Raw genomic sequence first — 15211 nt, forward strand, 5'->3', positions numbered from 1 at the left:
GGAGTTCTGCAAATGCATAAAAATACCCAATAAAATAAAGCAATGAGGTTTATTGTTATTGCAGATTAAAATTTATTGTGCCCCTGCTCGACATGGTACCATACCAGTCAGAGAGCTATATAGTTGAAACCAGTTTTATGGAGACTACCTGTTTCCATTAATAAGTCAATGTTAATTCTAATTCATCAGACCTAAATCTTTAATGAGACCAAATCAAAAGGAGCTTGTTATGGATGGGTTTCACTGTTTAATTCTTAACTATTTTCTGAATTCCATGTAGATGGAAAAGCTCTATGATGATTAGTTGAGAAACACACTTGTTAAATGTAACTCCAGAATCTTGTAACTCCTGTCGGTCCTGGTTTTCATTTTGGACTGCATTAAATCTGTCTTCAAGGCGAACTCTGGGTCCAGTTTTGCATCTCGATTCTTGTCCGGTCATCGAGTTATCCCCTGAATTCTTCTCTTTGTCTGAATTACCCGCTGTGTCCCTATTTTTCAGTGTTATTCCATTAGGTCGGGTGTTTTCCGCAGAAGAATTTTGTGAGAATTTCTCCACGCTTTGCAAACTACTACTGCTGTTAACGGGTAACGGAGGGTCATTCAAAAGCATCATTTTTAACTCTTGGAAATCAATGTGCCCTAAACATTGACTGTTGCCCACGTAGTGAGAATCTGAGGTTGGGTTCGTTGAACTAGTAACTGGGTACAGGTTTTGATTGGCAGAGCTGGCTGTTGAATACGGAACTTGGTTAACCGAGCTGGTTGTTGGGAATGAAGCCTGGTTGGTAGAATTGGTAGACTGGTACAAAGAAGGATTCAAACGAGTCTCCAGTTCACCTTCCCCTGGCTGGGACTCCATGTGTGAGTAAAGGATGTGCTGCAATTGGGTGTATTCAACCTCACTCATGTCCACGAGGCTGAGATCAGAGTTAGTAAAGTTCAGTCCTGGCTCTGTAAAAGGGCACTCGGAGGTACAAGTGGTCGGGGTCGGCTCCACGGACCTGGAACCATGAGATGGGGAGTGGGGCGGCTCTGGTGTGGCCTCAGAAGAAAGCATCATCAAGTTAGAGGTCAAAAAAAAAGTCACGTCCTCACATCGACAATAATTTAGGGTAGAGAGAAAAAATAAATAAAAAGGAGTCCTACACTTTGGCCATACTACCTTTACCCATCTAAGCCAAGAGATATTCTCCTCACAATTGGAACCAAAATTTCACTGAGAGGGAAAGAGAACTTTATAAACTCACATGCTACCCACTTCCCTTTAAAATCACTGAAAACCCCCCCCCCCCCACAAATCTTAAGGTTTAAGTGCCCCTCGTTCAAAGACAATGGTGAACTCACAATCGTCGTGCAACAGTGGCGACCAAACTGAGATCTCAATCCCTACTCAATGGTTCTTAACTTCAAGGCATTTAATTTTAAAATAATCAATCTCTTCAGAGGGAGAGAGGGAAAGGTGTGAGGGGGGGGGGGGGGGGGGGGTCCAAAGGATCCACGAGCCTGAAGGGAATAAGCCCCACAGCACAGCACGAGTTCACACCTCCATAACCGCGAGCTGTTTAAAAATACAGAACCATTTCATAACCTCCCCCTCCTCCTCCTCCCCCCGGCTCCACAGCAAAGACAATATTTACAAGCTGATCACCACCAGAGGTGGGGGGGAAAACAACAACAACAGCAGCCAGGCAAACAATCCTACAAGGGGGGTTGTTTAACGCACGCCCAGTTTTTTTTTTGCCACCACCCGCCCCCCACTTTTTTTTTTTCGCCGCGCTCTCAAAACCTCCTCCGCCGGCCCCGCTCCCGCAAGCCGCGAGCTGCCGATCCACGACGCCGCTCGCGCACCAACCCCACCCCCAACCCCAGCGCCGCCCTCACGCCGTTTGAAAAGGCGCCCAACGGCCAAGCGAGGCTCGCGCGCCGAACGTTCACCAGCTCCCGGCCCCGCCCCCTTTCCCTTTTGGCCCCGCCCCCTTTTTTGGTCACGCCCCTCCCCCACGCCAATTCTCCCGGTTCAGAGACCCCTTCCCCTCACACCAACCCTACTCGCCACGCCCCCCCCCCAACTGGCGCATGCGCTAAAACCCCTGGCCGGCGCTCGAGCGTTGAAGCTGTCATCTTGCGGCGGTTGGTGCTGTCCAAAATCAAACAGGCTCTGCCTCTCATACATAATATATATGAGGTAAAAATATTCAGATATCGGGTAAGGAGGCTGGAAGAGAGGCAGAGTTGTTTGAAACTCAGGTGGTTGCCTGGGGCCTGTCCCCTGTGCTTCCCGGCTCCGTTTTGAAAACCGCGCGGGGGCGGGATCGGTTCCAACCTGTCCCGGAATGTCCCGGGGTGGGGGGGGTGGTCAGTCGACCCGAGTGTGACTGAGGGATTTGAACAAGCGTGTGTAATATACATAAATATATCGTTGGTGCAATGTGTGATTGGCCTTGGTGGTCAGTGGCCCTTGCAATTCTGCCGCTTTGGCCAACCCTAACCCAACTGGCACTGAGATGTGACCCAACAGAACACGAAGGAACAGGAGGAGGCCACTCGGCCCTTCAATGAGATCATGGCTGACCTGCGGCCTAACTCCATAGTGAGTACCTTTACACCAGATCCCTTAATACCTTTGGTTCCTCCAAAAACAGTGTCAAGTGATCTAGAGTTCCACCACCCCTTGGGTGTGGACGTGTCTCCTAATGTTACTCAAAGGTTTGGATCTGCTGTTTAGACTATTGTCCCCTGACCCTGGATTCCCCCAGCCTGCAGAAATGGTTCCTCTCTATCCAACCAGTTCCCCTTAATATCCTGAAATGCAGCTGTCACTTTGAACCATAAGTTGTTCATCGCCATTCCAACGTAATATAGTGGGATTATAGAGAACTCAATGTCACAAAGGATTCTTGTGGTTCCTGCAGGTACCATTAGTCTTCTTCTGGTATCTCACACCAAGAAGGTTTTCTTCCGCGTTTTGACTGTTTCTAGTGAGTGTCAGTCGGAGCTGGGCTTTGTCGTTGTACCACAGCCACAACCACACTATCTAGCCATGGCCACCGGATATTGATAAAAGAACCTGCGTTGACTTTTTTTCTCCTTTCAAAGCCCAGGATATTGTGATTACTGATGGGCTTTCTCGTGCCAACAGTCGCAATTGGATGTGGTTTTACGAGTGTTGAGAGTTTGGAATAAAAGAGGACATTTGAGATCTGAGGAGATTTTAATTTCAACAGCTACAGCATACCTTTAAGACTCAGGAGAGAATCGTGGACTAGAGACTGAGAAAAATAGTTGAAATCCATGAAGGTCAGTTCGGATTCATGCCTGGAAGAAGCACCACTAATAGCATTTCTGTTTTGAGATAAGTGATGGAGAAAAATCTGGAAGGCCAATGTAACATGAAGATTATATTCATTGATCTAGGGAAGGCTTATGACCGGGTGCCTGGGGGTAGGTCTGGAGATGTGCTAGAATTTTTGGAGTCTGAGAAGTACATACGACTATTACAGAACATTTACAAGGAGCATTAGACAAGAGTAAGAAGCAGTGTGGGGGACAGTGAGACATTCAAAGCCAAAACTGGATTGCAGTAAGGATCAGCCCTGAGCCCCTTCCTTCCTTTTCCTGATTGCCATGGATGTTCTAACTGAGCAAGTGAGACAAGAAGTGCCATGGTCAATGATGTCCGCAGATGACATTGAGCTATGTAGTGGGGGTGATGGGAACATGAATGACTACCTGGAGAAAGGCACTGGAAGACGGATTGGCTCTGGTTGGAGTAATTGGAAGAAGTGCAGTGGAGTATTATGCGATAGAAAATTATCGCTGACACTGAAAAGGAGGATCCAAAAGACAGTTGTGAGACCGACTTTGTTATATAGTACAGAAACTTGGGCAGTACAAAAGAGGAGAGGAACAATGACTGGATACTAATGAGATGCAGATGTAAGATGGATGTGTGCAGTAATGAGAAAGGACAAGTTCAGGAACTGGTAGGTCAGGGTATTGGTGAAGATTGTGGGAACATTGAAGAAAGTACCTGAGAAGAGATTGAAATGATGTGGTCATCTGTTGCAAAGAGAGAGGAAATGTGGTGAGGTGAGTGATGGAGATAGGACTGCCAAGAAGAAGAAGAGGGAGGCCTAAGACCAGATGGAAAGGTATGATGGCAAAAGACTTAAACAGAGTGGAATTAGAAGAGGAATGGGCGGTTGATGGGAGGCGGTTGATGGGAGGCGGTCAAGAAAGGTGATCAAACAACATTGTGGTGACACCAAGTAAAATGGGAGAAGCCGAAAGAAGTGAGTTCAAAAATGTCTGAGGGTGAAGTTGTTAAAAAGTAAAGGTGTCGAGCAGATCGACACAAAAGAATGTGTAGAGACTAGATTTACGCAGTACAATTGTATTAATGCTTTATAATGTGGAATCATCATTATAGGAATAAATAGGTTTGGGTATTGAGTCGAGGGGCTCAGTAACACGAGAGAGTGGAAGGGCTCTGAAGAACCACGGAGTTAATGGGAGGAAGAGCCATCAATTACAACACAGATGGTATATTATGAGAGGAAACTAGATATATATAGTGTCTAGAATATAGTAAAAGAAAATGTAGGGAACTGCAAGAAATATGCAGTGAATCGATAGGAAATTGAGAACATATTAGAAATTAAAAATTCGGAATAAAATACAAATGTTACAATAACAATATTTGCATAAATGAAAAACAGAATTCCTGATTTGTACAAGGTTTAGGAATTCCTCACGAAAACGACCAAATGGGGCATTCCTGACCACCTGATTCTATTTGTTGCTGCATCATCCATGCAGAGGCCACAAAGCAGATAGTGGAATTTCTGGGGTCTTAATAGCAAGCCAAAGATAGACCTGTAGATCAGTGAATATTTTGCTCTTTTAAATAGAGGGTGATTCTTCTACCAAAGCCAGAAGGCCCAGAGACCAGCAGAGCAAGCTTGTTTCTTTCTCATGCCTCAGTTCTTTAGAACAAGCCTTGTGAAGGGTTGACTTTGTGCCTGAGATCATTTTCTTAGTTCTAAATCGCTGACCTCTTCTCTGAGACTTGAATCACTAGTTCTATACTGTCCAGACAGAGCAAACAGCCTCTCAACATCTACCCATTCAAGCTCGCTAAGAATTTTATACATTTCAATCTCTCGATCATCAGTAAAGTGATGGAAGGGGCCACCAACAGTGCTATCAAGCGGCACTCGCTTAATAATAATCTGCTCACTGATGCTCAGTTTGGGTTTCACCAGGGTCAGTCAGATCCTGACCACATTACAGCCTTGTTTCAAACATGGACAAAAGAGCAGAACTCCAGAGGTGAGATGAGAGTGACTTCCTTTGACAGTGAGGCAGCATTTGACCGAGTGTACCATCAAGGAGCCCTAGCAAAACTGGGGTCAATGAGAATCATAGGGCAAAAATCTTTGCTGGTTGGAGTCATACCTAGCGCAAAGGAAGATAGTTGTGGTTGTTGGAGGTCAATCATCTCAGTTCCAAGACATCATTGCAGGAATTCCTCAGGGTAGTGTCCTAGGCTCAACCATCTTCAGTTGCTTCATCAATGATCTTCCTTCCATCATAAAGGTCAAAAGTGGGGATGTTTGCTGATGATTGCACAATGCTCAGCACCACGTGCAACTCCTCAGATACTGAAACAGTCCATTTCCAAATCCAGCAAGACCTGGACAATATCCAGGCTTGGGCTGACAAGTGGCAAGTAATTCATGCCACACAAATGCCAGGCAATGACCATCTCCAACAAGAGAGAATCTAACCATTGCCCCATGACATTCAAAGGTATTACCATCACTGACTCCACCACTATCAACATCCTGGGGGTTACCATTGACCAGAACCTGAACTGGGTTAGCCACATAAAAACTGCAGCTACAAGAGCAGGTCAGAGGCTACGAATCCTGTGGCGTGTAACTCACCTCCTGACTCCCCAAAGCCTGTTCACCATCTACAAGACACAAGTCAGGAGTGTGATGGAATACTCTCCACTTGCCTGGATGAGAGCAGCTCCCACCATGCTCAAGAAGCTTGACACCATCTAGGACAAAGCAGCCCGCTTGATTGGCACCCCACCCACAAACATTCACTCTCTCCACAACCGATGCACAGTGGCAGCAGCGTGTACCATCTACTAGATGCACTGCAGGAATTCACCAAGTCTCCTTAGACAGCACCTTCCAAACCCATGACCACTATCATCCAGAAGGATGAGGGCAGATACATGGGAACATCACTACTTGGAAGTTCCCCTCCAAGTAACTCACCATCCTGACTTGGAAATAAATTGCTGTTTCTTCAATGTCGCTGGGTCAAAATCCTGGAACTCCCTCCCTAACATCACTGTGGGTATACTTACAGCACAGGGACTGCAGCGGTTCAAGAAGGCAGCTCACCACCACCTTCTCAAGGGCTATTGGGGATGGGCAATAAATGCTGGCATTCTATTCAAAATTTCATCATAGGACATCCCTGTATTCCATCTAGTGCACCTTTGTTGCACTCCCTCTCGTAAAAAGTACTCAATGTGTTGTCTCACCAAAGCTCTATACAACTCCAGCAAGACTACCTTACCATTATATTCCAACCCTTTGCCACATACCATTTGCCATCACAATTGCTATTGTACCTGAGAACTGCTATGTCTGAGCATGAGGCACAGGAGGACCAGGAAAATCAACCCCACTATTTCTGTAAAAGCAAAATACTGTGGATGCTGAAAATCTGAAACAAAAACAGAAAATGCTGGAAAAGCTCACCAGATCTAACAGCATCTGTGGAGAGAAAAACGTTTCGAGTCCATATGAATCTTCTTCAGAGCTCGAAAGAAGAGTCATATGGACTTGAAACGTTAACTGCTTTTTTTCTCTCCACAGATGCTATGTTAGACCTGCTGAGTTTTTCCAGCATTTTCTATTTTTGTCCTGCTATTTGTGTTCTGTACGGATGTCTCAGTTATAATATTATTTAAAATATTTATCTGTGATTGTTTCTGTTTGGTTCAATTTGTAACCAGAGACCATGGCAGATTCTTTATCAGGAGTTAATGTTTGTATTCATTTCAAGTTTATTTCACTGTTCATTATAAATTGAATGATTTCACCATTTTATCAAACTATTCTCAATAATGCTTAATCAGCAGTTTCTAAGTTAGCATCACAATGTGATTCTATCACAGTAACCTGCCTTTTCTCTTCATAGATGCAGAATGATCTGTTTATTTCCAGCACTTTTTTTTGTTTCAGATTTCCAGAATTTGTAGTTTTCTACTTATTTGTTAAACACATCTTTCATATCACTTTTCACAGAAAAGGTTTCAGATGTTTTCTCATCAGGAGCAAAAAGAAGTTCAACAAGCTGTATGATTGGCAAGGGACTGTGAGCAAAAGTCAAGCTCTTCAATGCTTGCTGCAGATGATTTTTAACAAGGTAAATGTTCTAATATGAAAAGATAAAAAGAGATTTTCCTTTCTATATTACTTACTTGGGAACTAGCATAAAGAAAAAAAATCACATATACAGATGTCAAAAAGGATATTTTCACATATCCCTTAATACCTTAGTTATCAGAAATCTATCAATTTCAGATTTAAAATTAACAATTGACTCAGCTGCTATTTGTGAAAGAGAGTTCCAAATTTCTACGACCCTTTCTGTAAGAAAAAACCTGTTTCCTTACTTCATTCCTGAAAGGCCTGGCTCTAATTTTTGGGCTATGTCCCGAGTCCTAGATTCCACAACCAGCAAGAATTGTTTCTATTTTCCATATTAGCTCTCCTTAATATCTTGGATCAAATCACCCCATAATATTCTTCATTTCAGGAATACAACCTTATTTTGTGTAATCGCATCTCGTAATTTAACCCTTGGAGTCCAGGTATCATTGCAGTAAATCTACGTTGGACTCTCTCCAAGGCTGGTATATCCTTTCTAAGGTGTGGTGCCCAGAAGTGAATACAATACTCCAGGTGTGGTCTAACCAGGGATTTGTTTAGCTGTAGCATGACTTCAAACACTTACATACTACTCCTCTAGTTATAAAGGCCAGAATTCCATTAATTTTTTGATTATTTTGTGTACCTGTCCATGACAACTTAATGATCTATGTCGATGGACCGCTAAGTTTCTTTGGGCTGCCACAGTTTCTAGCTTTTTACCATTTAGGAAATACTCTGATCTATCCCCTTATAGGTTCAAAATAGATGATCGCACACTTGCCTATACTGAAATCCATTTGCCACAGTTTTGCCCATCCACTTAATCTATTAATATGTCTTTGTAATTTTATGCTTCCATATGCACTGCTTACAGTGCTGTCCATCTTTGTGTCTTTGGCAAAATTGGATATGTGGCTTTCTACCCTGATTTCTAAGTCATCAATAAATGCAGTCAACAGTTAAGGTCCCAACGCAGATCCCTGTGTGCCACCATTAATCGTATCCTGTCATTTAGAGTACCCCCTATTATTTCTACACATGGTCTCTTGCTGCTCAGCTAATTTTCTAACCAGGTCACCAATTTGCCCTCAATTCTATGAGCTTCATCTTTAGCTAAGAGTCTCTTATGAGGGACTTTAGTTGCATGCCTTGATAAAGTTCTATTGAGACATTCACTGATGTTACCTTGCAGTTTTATTGTTACCAGCTTTGTTTTTTGTAAGGGCTCAACAGGCACCTTCATTTCCCTCGTTTCCAGTGGAATATTGAAAATATTTACCAGGGCATCTGCCACAACTTCAGCCATTTCCTTCAGTACCGAGTGTAAATTTGATCTTTTGATTTTGCCACCTGAGTCTCTTTAACATAGCCTGAACCATTTCCATTTGTATACAACCCATTTGAGCTTTATTTTTGCCTATTGTACAAGAGGCAGGTAAAAGCACTTAAAAAGTATCTCTTCAATTTTTCTGCCATCCATTGTTGTCCTCTATAATCCTGCTTGAGACACCCTGCAAAGGCCTGACTTGTTCTGTAACTGACTCCTGCCATGAGCAAAAAAAATGTTACATTATTGTGGCTGTTTTAAACTACCCTGTCTCAATTATGGGGAGGTGGGAGAATGGAACTAGGTGAGTTGCTTCTTCGGAGAGCCAGTGCAGACACGATAGGCCAAATGGCCTCCTCCTGTATTGTACCAATTCTGTGAATCTGAATTCATTTTAACTTGCCTTATATTTTAGTTCACATTAATTGCTCTTTGTGCCATTCTTTCAGTATCAGAAAGACTGTTCATTTTACTAGCCTTGAGCAAAGTTATCCAAGTCATCAAGTCTCTCCCTCTCAGTAAAATATAAGACTTCATACTTTTCAGATTTTTGTTTTTGGAGGTGTCTCAATCACTTTGTTCCAAAGAATAGCTGACCTCAATATTAAGGCAGCATTCAACCAGGTATGGCACCAAGCAGTCCTAGTAAAATGGAAAATTGTGAATTTAAAGAGTTAATCTTTGAGTTAGAGTCATATGTGACAACAAGCTGCATTTAAAATATGCCTTTAATGTAGTAGCATAGTCCAAGACACTTCACAGGAGTTTTAAACAAAACTTGACAATGTGTAAGGAGGGAATTCCAGAGTTTAGGGCCTTTGCAGCTGAAGGCACAGCATACCTATGATTAAAATGGGGCATGAACAAGAGGCCCGAATTGGAGGAGTGAAAAGATCTTGGAGAATTGTAAGGCCAGAAGAGGTTACAGAGATAGTGAGGGGTGAGGTCAAGAAGGGAATTTGGATTCCTTTATTCTTTCATGGGATGTGGGTATCGCTGGCAAAACTAGCATTTGTTACCCATCCCTAATTGGCTTTGAAATGAGTGACTTGCTAGGCCATTTCAGAAGGCAGTTGAGAATCAACCGCATTGTGTGGGTCTGATTTCACATGTAGGTCAGACCAGATAAGGATGATAGTTGTCATGGTTACTGAGACAAGCTTTATGTTCCAGATTTATTATTTGCATTTAAATTCCACTAGCTGCCATTATGGGATTTGAACTTGTCCCCAGATCATTAGCCTGAGCCTCTGGATTACCAGTGACATTACCACTATGCCACCATTTCTCCTAATCTGTATGTGACACATCAGTATTGTATAATAAGTTACAATGAGAATAATACAGTTCTCCCTTTAACCTCTTGGTACAAGGTGTGGTGGGCTAGCTGTCAAAGGCCTGACTTACATTGGCACTAGCGACACCAGACTGACACCAAGGAAAGTTGTTGTAGGAGGCAAACCATCCCAGCCCTAGAGCATCGCTGCAAGAGTTAGTTATTCAGGAAAATACCGGCCCAAACATTTTCAGCTGATCATCACTGAGTTTCATTTCATTGTAACATCAAGAGAGGGACTGTTTGCAGACTTTCTCCAGTGCTCAGCTCTATTCACAATCTTCCGATACTGAAGCAGTCGATGCAATCCTACAGCAGGACTTGGAAAACATCCAAGTTAGATTGGCAAGTTACAGTTAAGATTTGCGCCATAGAAGTTCCAAGAATTTATCAACTTGGACAAGATAAAGCCCAGCCCCTCTGCCCCCATCATGTCTGTCATTATCAACATTTTGGTGCGATCGTTGACCGAGAACTTACCTGGACTAGCCATATCAACAGTATGACAACACAAAGGCTCAAAAATCTGCACTGGATGGCTTCCTGACTCAAAGCCTCTTCAGCATTCACAAGGCTCAAGTCAAAAGTGTGATGGAATATCCCCTACTCATATAGATGAGTACATTGGCAACAGCACAGGAAACTCAACACGATTCAGCATAGAGTAACTTAATTGATCAGTGCTGCTGTCCCTCAAATTAGTATTCAGCCCTTCACTACAGGGCACTTTGGCTTTACACATGTGATTTACAGGATACACTGCAGAAACTCACCAAGGTTGCTTCAACAACACAAAAGCAAAATACTGTGGGTGCTGGAAATCTTGAAATAAAAACAAAAATGCTGGAAATGCTGGACAGGTTAAGCAACATCTGTGGAGAGAGAAACAGAGTTAACATTTCAGGTCGATGATCTTTCATCAAGAACTGGAAAAATTAGAAATGTAATAGGTTTTAAGTAGTGCATTGGAGGAGGGTGAAAAAGAACAAGAGGGAAGGTTTGTGAAAGGGCAGAAGGTGAGAAATATTAGATTTTAAAAAAGAATTGGTTGTGCGGGGCCAAAGGGGTTGGTAATGGAACAAGTAAAGAAATGAAAGATATGTGTGATAGGTGTGACTGCCAGAATAATGAACAGCTGCCATTCAAAAGCAAAAACAAGATTAAGACCAAAATATGCAAAGTATAAGAAACAAAATGGGGGGCAGAAATTGCAGTTTGATGAACATTGTTGAGCTCCATGTTGAATTTTTTTTTAATTCATGGGATGTGGGCATCACTGGCAAGGGCAGTATTTAGGGCGTTTAAGAGTCAACCACATTGCTGTGGGTCTGGAGTCACATATTGGCCAGACCAGGTAAGGACAGCAGATTTGCTGATTTCCTTCCCTAAAGGACATTAGTGAATCAAATGTGTTTTTACAACAATCGACAATAGTTTCATGGTCATCATTAAACTTTTAATTCCAGATTTTTATTCAATTCAAATTCCACCATCTGCCGCAGCAGGATTTGAACCTGGGACCCCAGAGCATTACCCTGGGTCTCTGGATTACTAGTCCAGCAACAATACCACTACGCCATCACCTCCCCTTTAATCCAGAAGGTTGCAGAGTGCCGAATTGAAAGATGAAGTGCTGTTCCTTGAGCTTGTGTTGAGCTTCATTGAAATGTAGCAGTAGGCCAAGGAAAGAGAGAGGTCAGCATGAGAGCAAAGTGGAAAATTAAAATGGCAAGCCACTGGAAGGTCAGGATCATGCTGATGGACTGAATGGAGGTGTTCTGCAAAGCGTTCACCCAATCTGTGTTTGGTCTCCCTAATATAGAGCAAACCACATTGTGAGCCGCAAATACAGTACACTATATTAAAAGAAGTACTTGAATTGCTTTATCGCCTGGAAGGAGTGTTTGGGGCCTTGAATGGTACGGAGAGAGGAGGTGACGGTTTCTCCTGAGGCCTGATCTACTGAGAAAGAAATGAGCAACAAATTGAGAATACCATCACCTCCAAGTCACATAGTTGCCAGACTTAGGCACATACTTCAATTCATTCATAGTTGTTGGATACTTCAATGAGAAACTTTACTGCTAACTTTTCAAGGCAGTTAAGAATAGACAGCAAATGTGATCTTGCTCGCACCATACAATCCAAAGACCAAATGTATTAAAATTACATCCAATTCCCTTCGATTTGATCTCCACTTGGTCACTTCATAAAATGGTGCTTTTTCAAAATGTGGCAGCAGCATACTATTAATCCTAAACTAGCCAGAGCCCTGTACTTTAAATTGTATAATGAAGTGGCCCAAATCACTAAGCAACTTCCTCACTCCTAGGAATGCCAAATCTAGCTCTTTGCTGATACTAATCTTTGCATCGATAAATGCTTTTTTGGGACCTCTTATTGTGGTTGTCCCCGGTTTTGCACCAGTTCCCATTCTTAGTGGATAATTGAATTCCCTCATCATCATTATTTTCCCTATTGACCACCTTTTTAAAAAATTTGTTCATGGGATGTAGGCATTGCTGGCTAGGCTAGCATTTATTGCCCAACCCTGATTGCCCTTGAGAAGGTAGTGGTGAGCTCCCTTTTTGAACTGCTTCAGTCTATGTACTGTAGATACACCCACAATGCTGTTAAGGAGGGAGTTCCACGATTTTGACCGAGCAACAGTGAAGGAACGAAGATATATTTCCAAGTCAGGATGGTGACTGGCTTGGAGGGGAACTTCCAGGCAGTGGTGTTCCCATCTGTCTGCTGACTCTGTCCTTGTGTATGGTCATGGCCGTGGGTTTGGAAGGTGCTGTTGTCATGAAAATATAATAATTTTCATAATACTATTGTGACTTATTGTAAAGGTAGGTTAATAGTGGGGTTTAAATTAGTTTCCCTGAGGTTATGTGTGGGGTTTTAACTGAATTGCAGACAACTAGTCTGGAGCCTTTGAGTTATCAAAAGAGAAGCTAGGTTTGAAATGCTAAATATGTAAACATGGCTGAAGTTTTAGAATGTGAAGTCTGAAGAATATTTGTATTTTTAGATAAACCAGGGTACTGAATTTCAAAGAGATGGTAAGGTGTCACACCTAGCCATAAGAAGCTGAGCCAAATAGTGTGTTTATTTTCACAAAGGTTACTGATAATATGAGTGCTATGAAAGATTTATATTATGGAAAAAGTAAAGTTGCAAAGAGATATCGGAACAATGGGATTTACATTAAAAAGATAGAAACATGTATAAAGGAGCTGAGGTTACATGTAAACAGAAGGCATTCTAAGATCTAACAAATGTGAAAAGCCTCCATCCTCTATGTACCAAGCTGCTGTCTATAGGTAGAAGCCCAATTACTGCCCCATCAGTCTATTCTCAATCATTAGTAAAGTAATGGAAGGGATCATCAACAGTGCTATCAAGCGGCACTTGCTTAGCAATACCCTACTCACTGATGCCCAGCTTGGGTTCCACCAAGGCCAATCAGCTCCTGACCTCATTACAGCCTTAGTTTAAACATGGACAAAAGAGCTGAACTCCCGAGAGTGACTGCCCTTGACATCTAGGCAACATTTGACTGAGTGTGGCATCAAGGACCCCTAGCAAAACTGGAGTCAATGGGAATCAGGAGGAAAACTCTCCACTGGTTGGAATCGTACCTAGCACAAAGGAAGATTGTTGTGGTTGTTGGAGGTCGGTCATCTCAGCTCCAGGACATCACTGCAGGAGTTCTTCAGGGTAGTGTCCTAGGCCCAACTGCTTCATCAATGACATTCCTTCCATCAGAAGATCAGAAGTGGGGATGTTCGCTGATGATTGCACAATGTTCAGCACCATTCACGATTCCTTAGGTACTGAAGTAGTCCATGTCCAAATGCAGCAAGACCTGGACTATATCCAAGCTTGGGCTGACAAGTGGCAAGTAACATTCGCGCCACACAAGTGTCAGTCAATGACCATCTCCAACAAGAGAGAATCCAACTATCACCCCTTGATGTTCAATGGCATTACCATCACTGAATCTCCCGCTATGAACATCCTGGGGGTTACCATTGACCAGAAACTGAACTGGATTAGCCATATAAATACTGAGGCTACAAGAGCAGGTCAGAGGCTAGGAATCGTGCGACAAGTAACTCACCTCCTGTTTCCCCAAAGCCTGTCCACCATCTACAAGGGACAAGTCAGGAGTGTGATGGAATACTCCCCACTTGCCTGGATGAGTGCAGCTCTCAGAACACTGAAGAAGCTTGACAAAGCAGGACAAAGCAGCCCGCTTGATTGGCATTACATCCAAAAACATTCACCCCCTTCACCACCATTGCACAGTAGCAGCAGCGTGTACCATCTACAAGATGCACTGCAGGAATTCACCAAGGCTCCTTCGAAAGCACCTTCCAAACCCACGACCACTACCACCTAGAAGGACAAGGGCAGTAGATAGATGGGAACACCACCACCACCTGGAAGTTCCCCTCCAAGTAACTCACCATCCGGACTTGGAAATATTGCCGTTCCTTCACTGTCACTGTGTCAAAATCTTAGAACTTCCTCCCTAACAGCACTGTGGGTGTACCTACACCACATGGACTACAGTGGTTCAAGAAGGCAGCTCACCACCACCTTCTCAAGGGCAACTAGGGATGGGCAATAAATGCTGGCCCAGCCAGCGAAGCCCACATCCCGTGAATGGATAAAAAAAAATCAAAACTGAGAGAATTCACTTTGAATATCACTGTCCAGGGTATTCTGTGTTTTGCCTGGGTCTTTTGAAATCCATGTTGTTTTACTTTGCCTTTTAATTGAGGTGTAACTAGGAACTAGATTAATTAGGGGATTTAGGAGTTAATATCATAGTAATTTATAGACTAATGTATGTGCTTAAAAATCTTTTTCTTCTATTAATAAATGTTTAATTTAGTTTTGTAAAAACCCTCTCCTAAGTCTTGGTGGGCTCATCACTACTGAATTCAAGGCACGCATCTCAGAATAAAGTACAAGTTGCAAACAGTTACAGTTGTGGCAGCTGTTTCAAGTTTCCCTCTGGGATTTGAGCAGCTCAGCATTTTCCATCCGCTGCGCCATTACCCTGTC

At 42.9% G+C, this 15211-nt stretch overlaps 1 protein-coding gene across 1 annotated transcript in view; it reads right to left on the reverse strand.

The window, feature by feature from the left end:
- The window catches only part of LOC144689135 (transcription factor-like 5 protein), a 41394-nt gene extending 40318 nt beyond the window's left edge, over positions 1-1076 (reverse strand). Inside the window, exon 1 of the mRNA XM_078556274.1 lies at positions 318-1076. Coding sequence (XP_078412400.1) covers positions 318-1063 — 746 coding nt within the window. The 5' untranslated portion in view covers positions 1064-1076. The remainder of the gene's footprint in view (positions 1-317) is intronic.
- Between the last annotated feature and the right edge of the window lie 14135 nt (positions 1077-15211).

The sequence above is a fragment of the Cetorhinus maximus genome, chromosome 13 (genome assembly GCF_964194155.1).
Source record: "Cetorhinus maximus chromosome 13, sCetMax3.hap1.1, whole genome shotgun sequence".
NCBI classification, from domain to species: Eukaryota; Metazoa; Chordata; class Chondrichthyes; order Lamniformes; family Cetorhinidae; genus Cetorhinus; species Cetorhinus maximus.